The sequence below is a fragment of the Rhagoletis zephyria genome, unplaced genomic scaffold, assembly GCF_001687245.7.
Source record: "Rhagoletis zephyria isolate East Lansing unplaced genomic scaffold, Rhagoletis_zephyria_1.1 Rzeph_scaffold_09520, whole genome shotgun sequence".
NCBI classification, from domain to species: Eukaryota; Metazoa; Arthropoda; class Insecta; order Diptera; family Tephritidae; genus Rhagoletis; species Rhagoletis zephyria.
The window spans coordinates 1-22,200 of record NW_016166598.1 but is presented as its reverse complement, the minus strand read 5'-3'; the positions used below and the strand labels follow the sequence as shown (position 1 = coordinate 22,200).

The 22,200-nt window shown below is 36.0% G+C and overlaps 1 protein-coding gene across 1 annotated transcript; it reads left to right on the top strand.

Annotated features, from left to right (window-relative positions):
- Nucleotides 1-20,040: 20,040 nt before the first annotated feature.
- LOC108375844 (uncharacterized protein K02A2.6-like) lies at nucleotides 20,041-21,839 on the top strand (the record flags this gene model as incomplete). The annotated part of the gene is made up of 2 exons (XM_017631989.1): nucleotides 20,041-20,316; nucleotides 20,940-21,839. Coding segments are annotated over exons 1-2 (1,176 nt in total), but the record flags the coding sequence as incomplete, so codon positions are not given.
- Nucleotides 21,840-22,200: the final 361 nt, after the last annotated feature.

Here is a 22,200-nt window from a genome sequence, read left to right as displayed (position 1 = left end):
AAAAGATCAGCTTCGGTTGACCTGCACTTTACGCAAGACCATCGAAGGCCCTTGCCATCATTAATAGCGTCCAGAATTCTTCCCGTCAAACAAGCACATTTCAGCTGGTAAATACCATCACACAGCCAGCACGATAAGTAGCGTTCAGAATCGCTTTTAATTTGGCAAGTATCAAGATCGCACTTCATATTGAAAGATTTATGTAATACACTCGTTAATAAAAGACAAACAAAATAAATTATAACAATTAAGGAGCTGATGTAAATAGCTTTAAATAAATGTAGCGAACAGTTTGAGTATCACTGTAATTATGACACTTAATAAACGCAACGCAAACAGCTGTGACAAGAATTACTAGAAGAAGTAAACAAAAAGAGTATGAAAAATGTGCAAAAACAAAATAAATTCAGCTAACTACAAAGGATACAACAACAATGATAGCAACAAATGTCTCGGCAAAATTAGAATGTATGCTAGTGAAATTTAATTAAATTTATTTTAATATAAAACCAATAACTTTCACTTAGCTTCAATTATTTCACACTCTGATGCTCATAAGCACTTTTTATCACTACTTTAACACAGAATTAGCACAATGAACTTAGTAAGTAGAAAGCCAAAATCAGAGCACAATAAAGTACAACCTCACAGCTTGACGTTGTCGGAATTTTCGTTTGACGCCACCTTACTCTGTTTGGTTGCAGGGTTGGTGTTCACCTCCTCATGCGTGGTTTTATTCTTCTTGGGAGGCGTCCTACGCTTTAGTTGGCTTTCATCTCGGGACCTCTTCGGGGTTTCAGCAGTCACCGAAATGTTGAGAATACTCCGTCTGCTTGCCTTTATTCTAGAGTACTCCTCCAGGGCACTCGCATGCAGCTTTGTTAGTGAGCTGACTATCTCTCGCATGCTATTGTTTATTTAGCGTTGTGGCGGGCATATTGCCTCCGTCAGCCTCTTAATAGCATGTGTATACATATATATGTATACATATATATGTGTATTTCCACACATATTCATATGTACATTCGTATGTACCAGGGTAGTTGCGAATATTCGCATTCGTAACCGCATTAATTTTAACATTCGCATTCGGTTTCACATTCGCAATAATCAATGCGGAGCTTTTGCGAATGCGAGTATTCTGCAATTGCATTAATAAAACGTAGACTTATGTGGCAAACAAAATGACGAATTGTAGCTAATATTTTTTATACGTATGTGCCGATCCGACGTTATTATTATTATTATTATTTTGGGACTTTATTTTGCCAATTTGAGTTATTATTTTTTTAGCCAATTAGGGCCAGTTTTTCAGTGTACGGCCCTGGTTTAAACTCAGTTTAAACGCCCGATCTGGCTGGTTTAAACTACGATCAGCCAATCAAATGTCAGCCAGTTTACTTAATCTAAGTTTAAACTGCCACTGAAAAACTGACGATAATTACTTCAGAGTTATATTTAGCTGTCCTTTAATGGGTCCCCAATAGAGGGCTGCATGAATTCATTGAGAGTACAGTAGATTTGAATATTTTACTTCGCATACAAAACACTCAGCGTTTGGAATTTTGTAAGTTATGAATATACATTTTGTTTTAAACTTTCTACCTTCAAATCGATGAATATGAATAAATGAATGGAAAACATTCAGATCATTCAAACTCATTTCGGTAAAAGTTTTTTCTACAAACAAGTTTGTTCGTATTGTAATAGGAGCGCAGCAATATATACACTGCCGGAACAAAGTATTGGCGCAGCAAATATTTCACAATATATGCAACAAATTTCATTCTAATATTTTTCCGCTGATTTCGTATAAAAATATGGTTCATTCTACAACAAAAGACATAAAAATATAATTACTAAACTCTCATCAAAATTTTAAACTTTTTAACAGGGGCGTGAACCGGTTTTTAACCGAACCGGTTTTGAACCGGAAAACCGCTCTTTTCTATTAATTAACTGCGCCATTAACCGAACCGAAATTTTCCACAAATGTTTGATCCGAACCGAAAACCGAACCACTTTCTATAAAGATAGAAAGGTTCGTTTCAACCAATTTACATAGATAAATGTGCCCACTTTTTTTGTTTTTGGTAAACATGGTAATACCCACCATGTTTGTTTACCATGCGACAATATCAAATGTAAAAGCAACCCATCTCATTTGACAGACACTTGACCCTTAACCTTGCGCGTTGTTGCACTTGACAGTTGACACTTAAACTTTCGCGTAATTTTTTTGTTTTTCGAACCGTTGTACCGAACCGAAACCCGGTTCAAAGACCAAAAAAACCGCTTTGACGAACCAATCCAAAAGTGCAAAAACGGTTCGAACCGCTGAACCGAACCGACCAAATTTTTCATCCGGTTCACGTCCCTGCTTTTTAATAAGATTTTTAGAATTTTTTTGAGTATGCAGTTTTGCAGCCCATTAAATTCTAGTAAAAAAATGCAAGTTTGGAGTTAGTCAAAAATCGAGCTGATTTTTGAGAATTTTAAGAGAATTATAATAAAATTGATTGGGCTACAAATCTGCATACTCAAACAAATTCTAAAAAATCTGATTAAAATTAAAATTTTTAAACTTAGATTAAGTAAACTGGCTGACATTTGATTGGCTGATCGTAGTTTAAACCAGCCAGATCGGGCGTGTAAACTGAGTTTAAACTGCCGCCGTGCACTGAAAAACTGGCCCTAATTGGCTAAAAAAATAATAACTCAAATTGGCACAATAATTGGCTAAAAAAATAATAACTCAAATTGGCACAATAAAGTCCCAAAATAATAATAATAAGGACATAGATCTTTTCTATAAAATTGTTTCTTGGAAATTTCGACAATGTCTATGTGAGTGGGAAAACAATATTTGTTGCATCCGAAAGTGTAGCTGTTTCTTTTACTGCATTAGTTCGTATTTCATTCCGCATGCGTTATATGTGGGAATTTGTATGACTGCCCATTGATACCTCGGTTATAAAAATAATGAAAACTAATATGTTTAAAGAAACTTGTATCAAAGTCGATAAATCTGACTTTTTACCAGTTTTATTACACATGAGCGCCGCGGCGCCGGGTAAACGAACTAACGTCACATCTGCACATACGTATAAAAAAATATTAGCTACAATTCGTCATTTTGTTTGCCACATAAGTCTACGTTTTATTAATGCAATTGCAGAATACTCGCATTCGCAAAAGCTCCGCATTGATTATTGCGAATGTGAAACCGAATGCGAATGTTAAAATTAATGCGGTTACGAATGCGAATATGTTTGAAAATACACATATATATGTATACACACATGGTCGTAGCCAGGTAGGGGCAGGGGGGTTCTCGAAAAGTACCATGAAATGCCAGCTTAATAGGGTCGAGTCCCCCCTAAATTTCATTCTGGCTACGCCGATGTATACACATGTATGTGTAAGTAAATACACACATTTTACATATGTATGTATTAGAGGTATACGCCGCCGAGCCCCCCGCCGCCGCCGCCGCCGTTTTTTTGCGGCGTTCGGCTCCTAAGGATTTTTGTACAAAATTTTCATGATATATGTACATTGAATACATCGTTTGAAGGAACTAAATACTACTTGTATAAAACACAATTTTACGAAATGAAAATTACATTTTTAAATTAGTTTTTTTTTTCATAATTTGGGCCACTGGACAAGAATATAACCTCCCTTATTTTTCTAAAAATTGCGTAACTCAGAATAAACAAAGGTAACATATTTTTCGCCGAAAGCGTTTATAACAGTTAAATTAGGGTCGAATACTGGTAATCTGACGATTTTTTTTTTCGCAGTAGACAATTCTTTTCAATACTAAAACAATACTTCTTCTTTATACACCTACTACAACAATAAGAAAGTTATAACACATCAAAAACTTTAACGCCAATATCTCAGAAAGCAGTTATAATAGAATAGGCCTATTTGCATCTAACTCCTCAATTATTCAGATAAAACAAAGACAAGTTTATTTTTCTATGTATTTTTTTAATATTTTAAACAAACACATTTTTTGCTAACATTTACATTCGTAATAGAGGGCTGCATGAATGCATTTAAAACGGCTTTTGAATTATTCATATACAAAACGAATGAATGATTTTGGCTTCAAATTTTTTTGAATTTGAGTGAAAAGCTGTTCTGATATTTGTGTCGACATCACAATATTCAAACAAAGTGAAAATAAATTGAGTTGAAATAAATGACAATTTTGTGTATGAATATCCAAAAATATTTTTTCTATGCACATATGTACAAACATACAATGTATGTATGTATGTATTGCTGCGCTCCTATTACATACGAAAAAACTTGTTTGTAGAAAAAAACTTTTACCGAACTGATTTTGAATGATTTGAATGTTTTCCATTCATTCATTCATATTCTTCCATTTAAAGGTAGAAAATATAAAACAAAATGTATATTCATAACTTACAAAATTCCAAACGCTGAGTGTTTTGTATGTGAAGTAAAATATTCAAATATACTGTACTCTGTCAATGTTATTGTGGCTTGTTAACATTTTTATTTTTAATATTTTTATTGAGCTTTGTACCACGATTGTTTATTAGGAAAAATTGAAAAAGCAACAAAGTCTAAGCGGTAGTACTCTATTTGGCTAGAAGTTTGAATGAATTCATGCAGCACTCTAATTCGTAAGTTATTTTATTCTATGGTCCCGCATACGTATACAAGTACTAGGTGGATGCGTGAAAATTACGTTAGCATTCCTTAGTGGAGGTTTTGCTCCCTCACATCGCAATGTTTTCTACACAGGATTAAAGTTCCCTCTTTATGGTAAACATTAGTATTATTTTTCATTACATTCGGTTCTCCTCAGAAAAATTTGGCGCTTCATATTTTAGTAGAAATTTTAATCATCTATAAGCCATTTTTTTTCAACAGTGGGTCAAAAAGGCCCGTTCTGGTTCGAGTTGATGGATTCAACTTTTGGAAAAAAGTAGCCCAACCTTGTTTTCAATATGTAATCCGCAAAAGATCGTAAGAACTCCGTATTTTAACATAACGGTTGATAAGATTATTGCAAAAATTTATTGAGAGCGACATAAATTACCCCAATAACTAAACTTTTAAAGTTTTATTTATTTATTTACAAGAGAAACAATTATTAATAATTATTGCACTTAGATTAATAGAAGCGCTGGCTGCCTGGGCCTTCGGCTTCTCTATGAATAAGAAGTTAAATGTATGTACATACGATTAATTAGGACTGTTGAAAAGATGTGTACTAGCATATACACATATACCTACAGAAGATATTTACAGGTAGCTTAATGGACTAAAAACATTTAGCTAAGGTATAATTATATACATATATACTATTACATATTTTTAATACATTTGTAGAAAAGTTTATATTATTAATTTACAATGGGATACGAGTTTGGAAATTGTATTGAGGTTAGTAATAATTATATCTTTGAGATAATCAGAAGGCTTTGAGTCGGCGAATATTGACGTACGGATATGGTTAAGTTCTCGGCAGTCGTCGATAAGGTGTTGTATTGTACAATCATTTATACCACAAAAAGGGCATGATTGTTTGCTTATACCTTTGAGTAAGTGATTGTGGGTAGTTATGGTGTGGTCTACCCTAAGGCGTATGAAATTTTTACAGCTGCTGCAATTCGCATCTGGCGGATAAATGGACCCACCACCATCGGGGTTATGGTTTTTGTAATTATGTTGGTAATTACTCCAGTCTAATAGCTTTCATGTATAAAACGTTTACAAAGCCTCCGTATATTTTTGTCAAGTACGTATCCGAATGGTTCGGTGCCGGCCTCTTTTATTCTCCTATCTGCAGCTTCATTACCTCGAATGCCAACATGTCCAGGAACCCACATGATTTTTATCAGATTGTTGTATTCGAGGAGCAGTTCGCGTAATTGGGTTAACATAGGGCTGTTGTTTTTGTAATTTAAAACTCCTTCTATCGCTGACCTGCTATCTGTGCATATGACACATCTTATTCTCCTGCTTATTCTCCTGTTGTGTCGGTGTCGGTTTTTGATCCGTCCGTATAAAAAAATTCCCGGCTTTCGTGAAGTTGCGTTAAAGCGTCATTGAACCGCTGAATGTACTCCATAGGACTAGTAGATTGCTTGGGGTATTGTTGGAGATCTCTTATAAATGAAGATTTTGGTAGTATAAACGGCGGGTGACTAGTTGTTTGTACCAATGTAGGAGTAGCTATGATATTAGGGTCGTGCATGTGTAAAAGACAGTGGTCTAGCGTAGATTTGCATATTTTCCTTTTTTATACCCGAGCGCACTTGTGCACAAGGGTATTATAACTTTGTTCACATAACGGTTGTTTGTAACAGGCAAAACGAATCGAGATAGATATAGACAAATGTATACATAAATGATCAGAATGAAAAGAGAAATCGATTAAGCGGTGACTGTCTGTCCGTCCGTCCGTCCGTCCGTCCGTCTGTGCACACGATAACTCGAGTAAAAATTGAGATATCTTAACGAAACTTGGTACGTGAACTTCTTTTGGGCGTAGGACGGATGGTATTGAAAATGGGCGAAATCGGACAATAACCACGCCCACTTCCCATATAACGGTAATTTTCAGAAATACGAAAACTGCGATATTTTAGTAACTACTGAAGATAATTCACTCAAAATTGATATTTACAATAATTTTTAGACGAAAAATAAGAATATTATAAATTTTTGGAAAATGGGCGTAGCCACGCCCACTTATGGTTACATGTGTATATCTTGGTAACCGCTACACCAATTTCTTCCAAACTTGGCACAGTTGTTGGTCCTGGTACAGCATACCAACTGGCCGAAAATTTCTAAAATCGGACAATAACCACGCCCACATCCCATATAACGGTAATTTCGAGAAATACAAAATCTTCGATAAATCAGTAAATATTGAAGCTAATTTATTCAAAATTGATGATTGCAACAATTCTTTACCAAGAAATACGTTTATGACAAAATTTTGGAAAATGGGCGTAGCACCGCCCACTTGTGATCACATATATGTATCTCGCTAACCGTTCTAGCAATTTGTACCAAGCTCGGTATGGTTATTGTGCTTGCCACATAAAAGCAAACCGTTGAAAATTGTTGAAATCGGACTAAAATTGAGGCCCCTAATTTACGCTAATTTACTTAAAATGTATACACCCCGGCTTATCATGTAGCGGTAGCTTTCGGAAAGGTGGAAAACATATATTTAATACTTGCGCCGGGTATTTAATGTTCGGCTCCGCCCGAACTTAGACTTTCTTACTTGTTTTTTGGAATAAGTTTGAGTTTATTTGTGAAAATAGAAGCTGCATTGCAACACCTTTGGAATGAACATTAGCGTGTTATGTTTGGCTCTCCGCGAAATTTCAGGTAGGCCGGCTTCAGCTAAGACTACTTTAACTGGCGATGTAGGAAAGGCAGCGTAAACTTCTTCTTGCTGCTGCATGGTACGGGGCATGTAAAAGCATAATGTGTGTTTGGGCACAGTTGCCATATATAACGAGACCGAAATAAATTTTTGAAAAAATCAAAGCCTTTGTTATCCTTATTAGAGTATTAGTATGTACAAGATAGTGTTTTGTTGATAGAAATTTTAATATATCTAGTCTAGAAAATAAACTTGATCTAACATGTTGAAAATGTTCTTTAAAACCAAGTTTTTTATCAAATATTAAGCCTAATATTTTAAGACTATTGGAGTGGGGAATTTGGTAGTTGGGAAAGGTAAGGGGGGGGGGAAGGAGCATTTGTGTTTCCTGCATATATGGAAAGTAGAACTTTTACTAGTTGCGATATTGGCACCTGCGATATTGGACCAATTCGATATGTCATTTAGAATACGTTGGAATATATGTTTTACTTGACTTAAGTCTTTTATTTTTGAAACAATTAGGACATTATCTGCATAAATCACATGTTCCACATGATTGAACGATTTAAGAATTGAGCTTAGTTCATTGAAGGCAATCGTGAAAAGGGCTACAGACAGTGGAGAGCCTTGTTGTATGCCGTTGCACAGATTTTTTATACCCGATTTGAAGTTGTTAACTCTTGCTATGAACTTTCGATTTTTCAGAAAAGATTTAATAATATTATAAATTTTGTTGCCGATCTGCCAACGCTTCAGCTCCCTAAGGACAAAATGCGATCCGATTCTGTCGAACGCCTTCTCAAAATCTAAACTCAAAACTGACACATGACTACATTAAGGTGGTAGAGGCAAAGTGTTCAAAATATATGAGAGGTTCAGTAACTCCTAAGAAAGTTGTTTACTTTCCCGAACCACATAATTCGAGATGCGATAATTTTTTCTAAAACCTTAGATATGCATGGAAGGAGGGAAACAGGTCTATAGCTAGATATAATGGAAGTAGACTTGTTGGGCTTAGGGATAGGAATTGTAGAGGATATCTTCCGGTATTGTGGATATATTCCACTTTTTAAAATTTCATTGTAGAGGCTTATGAGTCTTATTTTGAGAATGCTGGGAAGATTTTTAAGGATGGGGTGGGATATTTTGTCAATGCTAGGAGTTTTTCCAGTCATAGGGAGTAGAGTTGACTCAAATTCCTCCAGTGAAATAGGGACTTCTATTGCTAGAGCGTTAGGAGATGGGTATTGGTTATCGTAAATTTCAAAAATTACTTGGTTTTTTGAGATGTTGAAACTAGGATTGAAGTTGTTGGAATGTGAATAATCTGACCAGTGTGATGCAAATACCTGTGCTATTTCACCGGGGGAGTAAATAGGACCTTGGTCTGTATGAATAAAACGAGTATGGGATGAGGTGGGAGACCCGGTAAAAGTTTTAATGTCAGCCCAAATTTGCTTAGGGTTGGAATGCGGGTTAATGTTTGATGTAAGCCTTTCGAGTGATTTGTACTTTGATGTTTTTAGCTCTTTTCTAAAGGCCGCATTGGCTTTCTTATAACTGATAAGGTTTGCATATTTCTATCTTTTTTAAATGTTGCCCATAAAAGTTTCTTTTCATTTCTTAGCACTGACAGCAGGTTAGACCAGTAGGGTACTTTCGCGTAAAATTTTTTTGTGCCGACCGAATGATTCCTTTTAACGTGGCAGCCTCGGCGTTTATGTTTTTAGAACTGGGTCTTTCATTTGATAAACATGTTGCGATCGATCTGAATTTAGTCCAGTTAGCTTTGTCTGTCAAGAATTTAGCTGAGGGTTTGATATGAGATCAACTAGGTGTAGCCAGGGATGTGATGAGCGGAAAATGATCGCTGTTGTGAAGGTCATCGATAGTGCGAGAAGAGATCTTTGGTGCTATTGAAGAAGATGAAAGAATTATATCTGGATGGGTAAAAGTTTTGTGTGTGGAGAAGTGAGTAGGTAAGCCATCCTTAAGAACTACAAGGTCTTGGGAAATAATAACATCCTCTATAATCTGCCCTCTTTTGTTTGGAGGAGAGAACCCCATAAGGGACTCCAGGCGTTTAGGTCCCCCAATAAAATAACTGGTGTACTAAAAAGATTGAGCATGAGATAGCAATTGATAATGGTGATTTTGAAACCGATGTCGATTTCTATAGCCAAACAAGAGATATTAGATATTATATGAATATGTTTGTGATTTAAAGTTTTCTTTATAAATACTGCTATACCTTGTTTGCGTGAATTGTTACAACTGTTGTTATGAAAATAACTTGTATATTTGTTGGGAGGGTGAGCTTTCTTATTGAATGGAAGGTGGGTCTCTTGCAAGGCAATGAAATCAGGCGAAAATTCGTTAATTAATAAATAAAGATCGGGATAATTATTAAATAGTCCATTCAAATTCCACTGGAGGATTTGCAACATGAGGAAGGCGTGTGAATAGGGTTACTTGGAGAAAGAAGATGGGAAAGGAAAGATGAAACTGATGAAGTTGTTGCTAAGTCATCGACTGATAACTTTATTGTTGTATCGTACACATCGTTTGACTCGTGATGTTTGTTTATTATGCTTTCTTTGTTTATGATATTTAGTTGTTCATTGTTAAATGAGTTGTTTGTTTGGACAGTGTTTTTGTCTACTGCGGTAGTACTGTTAGGATTATTGAATTGTTGGAGTGGCTCTGAATATTGTTGTGAGTTATTATGAGAAACGATAGAAGTAATTTCATTTGAAACGAAAGAAGTTTGTATATCATTAGTTATGTTGATTTGTCTGTCACTTGTATGTTCAATGTTTGAAAATTGTGGAGCTGGGCTAATGTTGTTGTTTATTTGCTGTATGTTAGAAATATTTTTTGTTATGTCAGAAAAGAAGGGAGAAGAAGAGTTTAGGGGAGGCGGTGTTTGCATTTTATGTATTTTTATTGCTTCTCGCATATAGCCTTTTTTCCCATCTTTATTTTTACAATTTCCTTCATTTAGGAGAATTTAGGGCATGACTTATCGGAAGCGGGTGTGGACCAGTGCAATTAGCGCAATATAGTCTTAAGCACGGTGATGATGGATGAGGTGGAAAAGCGCATAAATCACATACAGGGAGCTTTGTGCAGCGCTTAGCTGTATGACCGAGAACTTGGCAATTCTTGCATCTCATCGGATTTGGGTAGTAGGGTCTAATTTTGGTTGTATACCACGAAATATAATTTTTTTCTGGGAGACGATACATGTCGAAAGCCAGCAACGCCACTCCGCTAGGGACTAGTTTACCGTCAATCATTTTTTTTAAATTTAAATATTGAAACAACTCCTTGTTCTTTGAGGTTTTCGACTATCTCTTCTTCTGGAATGTCATTTAGACATGGGGCATAAATGGTTCCTTTGGTGCAACTAAGATTAACGTGTAGCTCTATTTTTACACTGCACACTCCAATAAGGTTAGTTGTAGTTAAAAATTGCTTAGCTATGTTGTTGTTTTTCACCAATAGTAGCAAATTACCGTCTCTAAGCTACGAAATACTAATAATTTCAGTGCTTATATTTTTTAATGTTTTGTCCACAGCGAAACACGAGTATTTATTCAAAGGTCGATTTCAATTTGTAGCACTTGCAACAAGATATTTTGGGTTTTCTTTTTTTGACTTAAATAGAGGTGGGAATGCATCGTAAATTATATGTTGAGTCTTTTTTTTCTTATTTTTTGGACTTGTGGATAACAGGGAATACCTGTTATCCAAAAGAGGATAACCCCCAGGGGCCATGCTAATCACACACGAATTGTACTCAGCACGTAACTCTGACTTAACCAAATGAAGTAAGAATTGTAAGTAAAGGTACTGAAAATATGAATATAAAGATGGGGGAAAATTGAAGAAATCACCAAAAAACACTGTACGCACAACCTATCGCGGAGAGTATCAGTCGATGACTGTTAAAGTTTTTTATTTCTTTAAATTTAAATGGCACTTACGGATCTGTAGATAGAGATAGAGATCAGTGTGTGTATGTATGTATATACCTCAGACCTTCTTCTGTTCGCCTATCAATCAGCGCCAGACACTCAACATTTTAATTCAAGTAGGAAGTAACAATATTTAAATTTAAATCTAATTCAATAATGAAATAAATAGAATTATAATAATAGAATAATTGGCATGGCGAATGCCTAACGCTGACAAGTTAAAATGATAAGATTAGTAGCCTCATGGCTCTTTGAAATCTACCTTATGAGCAGTAGCGCCGGCGTTTCCAGACGAGCCGGCATCGCCGCCGCCGCCGAATATTTTTGAAGTTGACCACGCCGCCGCCGCAAAGCCTGTCAGCGTAAACCTCTAGTATGTATGTACATAGGTACTTATGTATGGATGTACATACTTATGTATGTGTGTACATACTTATGTATGTATATACATACCTTTGTGTACGGAAATCACCACCTTTACATGTACATATGTATACATGTACATATGTATACACATCCATACATACATACATATGTATATCATCGTGAGCCATATGTGTGGCAGGTGATGAGGTTGAAACCCAATCATTCCCTTGTTGACCGCTTTTCATTCTTTGGAAAAATTCACCTGCAAATCTTGTGACCGCGCCTTTGAGCTTTTCCAACCCTTTGCATCCACTCTTATGAAATGCATATGTACATATGTACCTACATATATAAATATGTATTCACATTTGATACGCTCGCACGAGACCGTCTGACAAGAAATAGGCGGAGCTGCGCAAAATCAATTGCAATCAAATGAGCACCCGTTGGATATCCGTTCGTGCAAGCAGTGCCTTAACAGTTTTATGGACGACAATTCAAACGCCCACTTTTCCACCAATAACAGCTATAGGTACAGCTCAAGTTATTAAAGAAACACCAATGTTCTGACGGTAAACCACCACCAACAATAATAAAATATAAAGTTGCTCTACTACTGCAATCAACACTGTGACAGCAGGAAAAACACGTGGAGAGGCATTCGCCTTCGCTGCTGCCTACGTACTATACATATATATAAACACACATGTACATTTGCACATACATACATATATGCTTATGTAGTATTTATGTATTCAAATGTGTTTACATAGGCCCACAAATATAAAACCTTACTTTGAGTTAGAGCTTTAGTGTGGTAAACTCTCCGTGTGATATGTTAAAAGCTTTGAGAAATGCGGAGCGTACACAGTAGGAATGTTAGTCCCGGGATCCCGGCCTTTTTAAGGTTCCAAAAATCCCGGGATTCTTGACACATAATCCCGGGATTTTCGGGATTTGTAATTTGCACTGATGGCAATAATAGAAACTCCTTTGCTTGACCAGTATTGGCTATATTTCTTTTTTTATTTAATAATTAATATTGTTTATAAGTGTCTAGCTCATTATACATATAACACGCGCGATAGTAAATTTTAAACACAAATATCTACATATATATATATTCGCGAAACCATGGACCAAATACAGTAAATTTGCGTCTTTAGTTTTTCACTCTGACGTCAGTAATTCAAAATTGATTTAAAAAATTGGTTTATGGCACTCGAAATCACTCGAAAATTTTATTTCATAATTTTAATGTATTTGACTAATTAATCCTTATATATATATCTATAAATATATTTGTAAACTAAATGGTTCCATTTGAAAAGACAATCTTAACTAATAGCAAAATACTAGTTTGATTTAGTAAGTAGAGTACTAAACTTACATTTTATTGAATTTTTTTCATACAAATAGAAGAATATTCACAGGAAATATGACTACTAATTTATTACTACATAACGGGTATATAAAAAACAGGTTGTAAAAAATTAATAAATGTGAAGTAAATATATATCAGCACCCTTATGTCAGAAACATGAATGTGCAAATTTACCAATTTTGAGTTATTGCGTTTACATGATTAACCTTTGGATGTTCTATGTTATACCAAAACCCAGAATACCATGCGTTCACGGAAACCTCATATTTCATAATAGCCGTGTTTTATTTGTCCAGAAATTTAAACTATTAGCTTATTTTGTATGGAGGACTTACCCAACATAATTATATTGGCTTATGAAAAGCTATCTTGACTTGTATATTGAACAAGAGGCATTGCCATCCAGCATCAGAAATTTTCTCCTTCAGGCATCAGAAAGAGGCGAAAACTTAATTTGACACTATTTGCAGGCAAACAACTGTCAAAATTAGGCTAACATAGGAAATAAGCTAATTTCGTTTTATTTGACCAAGATTTAGCTATTTGCTTGTGATGGTTGAATAAAACATGCCTAATGTCAATTACATGAATGCAGAGTTAAGTCAGTAAATAAATCCTTACTAATATTAAGAATTTAAATCTATACTAATTATATAAAGAGAAGTCCCTTTTTTTTGTAACAGGTAATCTCGCGAACGGCTCGTCCGATTTACATCAAATTTTGTATACAAATAGCCTTCGGTAACCACCATGTTTTAGGCCAAAAAATTTTTACTTTTTTTTTGGGGTAGGTGGACCAGGGACCGGTCTATTCGAAAAAATCTTATTATGGTCCTATTTGCTTAAAATTTAGTACGTAAGTAGCTTTTTAGCATATATTAGCATATATGATCAATTTTTTCCGAGAAGTGGACCAGGGACCGATCTATTCCAAAAAATCGCATTTATGGTCCGATTTGCTTAAAATTCGGTACGTAAGTAGTTTTTTAGCATATATTAGGATATATGGTCCATTTTTCCGGGAAGTGGACCAGGGACTGATCTATTCCAAAAAATCGTATTTACGGTCCGATTTGCTTAAAATTCGGTACGTAGGTAGCTTTTTAGCATATATGTATTAGCATATATGATCCATTTTGTCCGAGAAGTGGACCAGGGACCGATCTGTTCGAAGTAATATTATTATGGTCCGATTTACTTAAAATTCGGTACGTGGGTAGCTTTTTGCCTGGATAAGCTTATAGATTCCTGTTTTCCAATTTTCATGCAATTTCGAATATAAGCTTTAAGTAACGACCATATCAAGGGGCTAATTCGTCACTAGGAAAGATTTTTTGCGCCAATCAGAAACAACGGATACTGTCAAAATATAATTATAATATATAATATATCTCAACTAATATATATTTAGAAAGCCGTTTGTTAGTTTTCGCAAGGCTCGAGAGCGGCTGAACTAATTTTTATGAAACTGCCACCTGCCGCACGTGTCCCAAGGATGGTTTTAGGCTGAAAAAAATCTATATGTAAAGGGGGCGTGACACTTCCCATACAAACCGAATTTCTCATGCTACATATCTCTTAAAGTGTGCATGGTAGAGTTTTGGAAATTTGTATGGAGATATACGAAATCAATCGCATACCCTTGGAGTTCTAGAGTTTTGTATGGAGATGTACGAAATAAATCGCATACTCTTGGAGAAAAATTGGAACTATTGGAAAAGGGGGCGTGGCATCTTCCATACAAATCGAATTTCTCACGCCACATATCTCTGAAAGTGTGCATGGTAGAGTTTTGGAAATTGGTATGGAGATATACGAAATCAATCGCATAATCATGAAGAAAGAGGGCAGCTGTTGGAAAGGGGGCGTGGCACCTCCCATATAAGTCGAATTTTTATACTGCATATCTCTGAAAGTATGCATGGTACAGTACTGGAACTTCGTATGGAGATATGTATGTAGTTGAAATCAAGCCCATACTCATGGAGAAAATTTGGGCTATTTGAAAAGGGTGTGTGAGGCCTACAAACGTACCGACCTTTAGCTATCTTTGAATGAATTTTTTTTATTCTTCTGTAGGTGTGTTTGTGAGTGAAATCCTCCTAAATGGTTGTACGGATTTTAACGAAACTTTTTGTGTATTTGAGTGGGTCTCTGGATGGTTTAGTTTCACAATTTAATCCGACAGTTGGCGCTGTAGTTGAGTTATTACTAAAAATCTTATTTATGATCCGATTTGGCTAATGTTTTAAATATGTATGAAATACTATTGCAAAAACGTGCTGCCAGGTGGTGCTGAAGTCGAGCTATTACTAAAAATAGCCAAGTGAGAAAAGGGGCTGTGAAGGTCAGATTAAATCGACCTGTTGCACCATTGAGTATATCGAACGCTCCTGCAATTGGCCCAATGGATGTGATTTTCCAATATTATTATGCGTTCAAGCTTTTAAGGTATTTCGTCTGAAATAAGTATATGTATATTGCATTTCTGTAGAACAATGATTCGCACCCATTTTGAAATTGCCACTTACTATACTGTAAAGCTTCTAGGACATTCACTATAGAACCAGGTCATTGTTGCCGCCAGGGAGTGAAGGAGAAAAAATTTATTTCGCTTTGCGAATAACCGTGCTATGAAATGCCGCATAACTGGAGAATTTCAAGAACGGATATAACACTTTCCTTATGTTATTTAAAGCGGCAAATTACCACCAAACCTTAATCTTAGCCAAATGTGCCAATGAAAATCGTAAACGTGAATTGTTGGTAAAAATGTTGGACCAAAAAGTTTCAATAAAATATTTAAAAATTTTGGGCGGGACGAAGTTCGCCGGGTCTGCTAGTTTAAGTATATAATAAAACATGATATTCATAAATATACTTCAGACAACTATCATCTTGTATTGCTAGATACCTGATAACCCAGGATAATAATTAGGTTCTTAAAGCTCCTTACTCTGCTCAAAGCTTCGTTCAGTGGGCCATGAGAAAACAGTCATCTTTAAAGTATAGTCCAACCTTTCACAATATCTGTACAAGGGCTTTATTAGTTGTAATCTGAACTGCAATAATCACTGAAAATTGGGGTCGTTTATGGCGAAAAGTATTTAGTTAAACTAAAGCTTTCTTAACCCTTTCAGTACAAAAATTCAACCACTGATTTTAAAGATTTTAGAATATGTATACCGACTAATTTGGATCCTTCATTTCAAAAATAACATCAAAAAATGTTTAAAGCTTTGAGTCTTACTACCGTTCAGGGTCCTTTAAAATTATCAGTGTTTAAAAAAGAAAGTTATCTCACCTATTTTTACTTTTTGCTTTCGCGACATACATGTATTTCGAAACTATGAATAATACCAAATACCTTTTCTGAATCCCAATTCTAGGGAAAATTGGTTAATATTTTTTAATAGATTACATTGCTCACTATCGACTTTTCTGCCACTTTTTAGTTTAGTGACAAACACGGTCAGGTCAACTGCAACTACAGCTTGCACCAAAATTATATATATAGCTTGTAGTCGTAAGACTGAGCAATTACACTGTACAGCACTCGGCAGGGTATTGGACCAAACCAACTTTTTTTAAGAGATTGAGTCATAAGTAAAAAAGTAATTTCTCCGTTTTTCGAAGTTAGCCTCCAAAATCGAGTTATGGGCCTTCAAAGTTCAAATTTGGACCTTTGGTAAAAAATTTGTTTTAATTGTTGCATGTAAAAAGCAAAAAAAGTAAAAATACAGACGTTGCTCTTATTTATATGGTATATAACTTTTTTTGTGAAAACTTATATTACAGGTGCTATAACGGGTTAAAGGTCAGATCTTCGAAAAATTAAAAACTTAATATTTCAGAAAATTTTGAACTGATTTTTAAAAGATTCATATCGTTGTAAAAGTGATTTAAGCCCCTTTCTTGTGATATGCATATTTAAAAGAAAAATATCTTTTTTGTATAAAAAAAAATTTAAACAAAAAAATTACTATCATACATCGTTTTAAAGCTGATTAAACCCTCTTTCTTCTGATATGCATATTTGTATACTTCGTAAATAAAAATTTCAGAAAAAATAACTTTTTTTATCAAAAAATATTTTAAGCAAAAAAATTACTCACCAATTTTTAAAAAATTGGCATCGTTGTTAAGGTGATTAAACTCCTTTTCATCTAATATGCATATTTGTGCACTTCGTATATAAAAATTAAAAAAAAAAACACTTAATCGGAAAAAATACCAATTTTTTCTAATAAAAAAAAAATTAAAAAAAAAATACTAATTACTAATACAATTGAATACCGTATTTAAATAAAACGAATTATTAATGATGTTTTAAGCTTTAATTCGTTCTTGTGACCCACAGCCCTGTTAAAAATAAAGCAAAAGTAGTCCAAGGCATATAAAAATATAAAAACACCATGGTTTTTGATTTTTTACATAACAGGTTATATATAAAAATTAATGGTTTTTGATTTTTTACATAACAGGTTATATATAAAAATTAAAGGTAATTTTCTATTTTATTTGAATAAAGTATTCAATTGTATTTCATATTGTTATTTTTTTAGTTTAGAATATTTTTTATAAGAAAAAATTGGTATTTTTCCTTTTTTTCCATATCAGAAGAAAGGAGGTTTAATCGCCTTTAAAAATCCGTTGGTAATATTTTTCTTTATAAAAAAAAAGTTATTTTTTCCTCTAAATGTGGTTTTTCTTAAATTTTTATATACAAAGTATACAAATATGCTTATCAGAAGAAAGAAGTTTAATTGCCTTTACAACGATAACAATTTTTCAAAAATCGGTTAGAATTTTTTTTGTTTAAAATATTTTTTTTTATAAAAAAGAGGTATTTTTCCTTTAAATGTGTGTTTTGTTTTAAATTTTTATATAGGAAGCATGCAAATATGCATATCAATGACACTAACTTTTTAAAAATGGGTTAGTAATTTTTTTGTTTAAAATATTTTTTATTTTTTTTTTGAGGTATTTTTTGCTTTTAATGTGTTTTTCTCAAATATTTATGTACGAAGTACATGAGAAGAAAGGGGCTTTAATCATCATTACAACGATACCAATGTTTTAAAAATCGGTTAGTAATTTTTTTGTTTAAAATATTTTTTTTTTTTTACAAAAAAGAAAGGTATTTGGTTGGTTGGTTTAAGTGGATTGTCACTCAGGTGACAAGCAATTAGCAAGTTTGCCATTTTGATTCCACAACTCGTGCATACATACGTCATACAGAGAGAGGCAGCTGCAGTCTGAAATATTCTGCAGGAATGGTTTGCCGAGTGTCTTTAGCCTCATCCTTGCGAGGGCTGGACACTCGCACAGCAAGTGTTCGACAGTCTCTTTTGAGCCTGGGTCATCGCAGCTGCGACAGAACCTATTGACGGGCCGTCCTATCCTTTCGGCATGTACCCCAACGGGCCAGTGCCCTGTGCACACTGCAGTAAGTTTGTAGTCATTTGTTTAGCTCATTCCTAAGAGAGATTTGGTTTTGAGTGGGTCGTAGGACACCCAGAACTGCCGGGCAATTCTGTAGGATCCTGGTGCAGTTCCACCCCTGCCTGGCCTTCGAATGATAACTTTCGGTAATTTTCGTCTTAATCTCCCTGAGCGAGGCGCCCATGTCCACCGCGTGGGACACATCCAGTGCGGAGCCTCTCTTTGCTAGTTCGTCCGCTGCCTCATTTCCGTAGATGCCCCTATGTCCCGGGACCCTTATTAGAGTAATTTCGTATTGATCAGAAATATAGGCCAGCTCTCTCCTACATTCATCCACTAGCTGAGATCTAACCGAGTTAGAGGAAAGTGCCTGAATTGCCGCTTGGCTATCCGAGAGGATGTTCACATGCGTTCTCGGGGGTACATTGTCTTTGATGTACTTTACTGCCTACTTAATAGCAAACGTTTCGGCCTGGAAAACGCTTGCATAGTCTGGTAGGCGGAAGGATAATTTTAGGTTATATTGCTCAATGAAGACCCCAGCACCAACACCGCATTCCATCTTTGACCCATCCGTAAAGACAGTTAAGCCCTGCAAGTACCCGAAATCTTCCTGGTTCCAGTCACTGCGGCTTGGGAATTTCGTGTGGGGTTTATGGTGAACCCAGGTCTTGGACAGGATATAGTCAATGGGCAGCGCTTTAATTTCAGACGGTATTGCGTCTAGGATGGGACCGTGCCCGAACGGTCTTTCCTTCCAGAGCCCCAGGGCACGCAGTCAAATGGCGCTGTTAGCAGCTGAATTCTCTATGAAGATGTAGGAATGTATTGATTTTGCAAAGACTACCATGCAGTAGTTTACTAACAATTTAGTTGGATCTGGTAACACTAGTCACACTGTCACTTGATCACTATTTTCCTTTTGACCTGACCTTCTCCTTCGTTTGTGAGACACACACATTTTCTTGTAACTTAGAATTAAAATAAATGAATTATTGAAATCCAGAAACATCTCGTTCAAATTGCATCAGAAATTTAACATTGGCGACGAGAAAATGGACGAAAGGACGCTATTTTCGCTGTTGGTAAAATTTCAGGAATCGAACAAAGAATTTCTTGAAAAAATCTTGCAACAAAACTTGGCATCGTTGCAGCGCGTGCTAGGCACTGACTGCCACTCAAGTACTGCGCCGGTCTTTAGAAGCTTCAACAAAAATGTAGAAAAATGGTCTACATATGTCCAGCAATTAGAACATCATTTCATTGCCAACAATGTCACAGAGGACACTATGAAACGCGCGAGTCTTCTGTCCTGGATCGGTACGGAAACGTTCGAGCTGCTACAAAAGCTAAGCGACAATAACTTGGAAGGGAAGTCCTTCAGTGAGGTAAAATCGCTTCTAGATAGTCACTTTATTGAAAAGCAGCATATTCTGGCGGCCCGATTTAAGTTTTATTCAATTAGAATGAAGCCCAGTCAAACTTATGTCGAATGGGTGGCTGAGTTGCGTGGTGCTGCGAGAGAGTGCATGTTCGAATGCGCTGCAGATGGGTGCCGTAAATCTTTTCTCGATAGTAACATAAGGGATATGATTATCATGCATACACCACATGATAAAGTGCGAAGTGCAGCTCTCCAAAAGCCTAACCCTACATTAGATGAAGTATTGCAAATAGCTACAGTGTACGAGTCGACAATCAAAACGTGCTTGGAGATTAAGGGTGAGGGGGACGCACCAGCCGTAAATGCCATTCACCGATCAAAACAACTTGAAAAGAAGCGGAACGGAGGACGAAGTAAATCGCGAAGCTCGTCAGTCAGCGGGAAGTCTTGCCCTAGTTGTGGATCTGCACACAACAGAGGGAACTGTTTCCATTACAAGAACAAAACGAAATGTCGGTCCTGCGGTAAGGTAGGGCATATTGCTTTAGTGTCTGTATCGCATTCTTCGGCACGATCGACCACCCCAAGTCGAAAAAAGAGAATGCAGACAATGTGAACGTGGTGAGTAATACGCTTTTCGAGAGTATAGGCGTCGCCGAGGTATCGTTAGCAAATACGGCTGCTGATAAAATTCTACTAAACATAGACATCAATGACAGAACGTTGGAATTTCAAGTAGACACAGGTGCTACGTGCTTGCTCATAGGCCTCCCTACATACCGCATATTAGGCGAACCGAGATGTGAACCCACTAACAAAATTCTGAAGGCGTACGGTGGGAACGTTTTACCCCTTGTAGGAACAACTAATGTGAAAGCTAAATGGAGAGATACGATCAAATCCTTACCACTGCTTGTTGTAAAATCTGAACGCGCAACCAATATTCTTGGGCTAGACTGGTTTAAAATGCTGAAATTTCAGGTAGACTTACAAGATAACGAAATTTCTGGTAACGTGTGTAATACTTGTTCGTTCACGGAAGAGGCATCACAGCTAAATTTGCGCGTTTCTCTCAGGCAGTGTGTTAACCAGCACCCGGAAATATTCTTATCAAAGCTGGGAAACTGCAAAACGTTTAAGGCAAATATCACTCTTCAGCCTAAGGCAAAACCGAAATTCTTTAAGCCTTACAATTTACCATTTGCTCTTCACGCTGATGTGAAAGCTGAAATTGAGCGACTTGTTAAAGCTGAAGTGTTGAAACCTATACGCGTGAGTGAATGGGCAGCGCCAATCGTAGTTGTGCGAAAGCCAAACGGTAAATTTCGAATTTGTGCTGATTTCAAAGTCGCTTTGAATTCCCAAATCCAAATCGACCGGTACCCGATACCCAGAATAGAAGAGTTGTTCCATAAGCTACAAGGTGGTAAATATTTCACAAAAATCGATCTAAGCGACGCATATTTGCAAGTCAATTTAACCGACGAGGCGAAAAAATTTACGGTTATTAATACTCCATTTGGATTATTTCAATTTCAGAGCATGCCTTTCGGAATGGCTAGTGCGCCTGGAATTTTCCAACGTTTTATGGAAGAAGTCATCGCTGGTGTTCCGCATTGTGCCGTTTATTTGGATGACATTATCGTCACCGGCCAAGATAACGACGAGCACATCCGTAATGTAGAAGAAATTTTTAAGCGTTTAAGCTTTCACGGTCTTACATGCAGGGTGGAAAAGTGTAATTTTGCGGAAAAGCAAGTCGAGTACGTCGGGCATATCATCAACGCTACAGGAATAATGCCATCAGAAAAGCGAGTCGACGCAATTAAACGTATGCCTCCGCCGAAAAATATCAAAGAAATCGAATCTTTTATCGGCAAGGTAAATTATTACAACAAATTCATCAGTAACTTTTCATCTCTTGCAGCGCCTTTAAACAGACTTAGACGTAAAAATGTTGAATATAGATGGGGGCGACTGGAAGAAAATTCATTTCAGAAGTTAAAAAATGCTATCGTAGCCACCACACAACTTGTTCACTACGATGACAGACTACCTATTATTTTAGCAGTTGATGCTTCTAAGTATGGAATCGGAGCCGTAATACAGACGGTATTGAAAAGCCTATCGCGCACGCCTCTAAAACACTCAACAGCAGCCAAGCACGCTACTCTCAAATCGAAAAGGAAGCGCTGGCCATCATATACGGTGTTACAAAATTCCACCACTATCTTTACGGTCG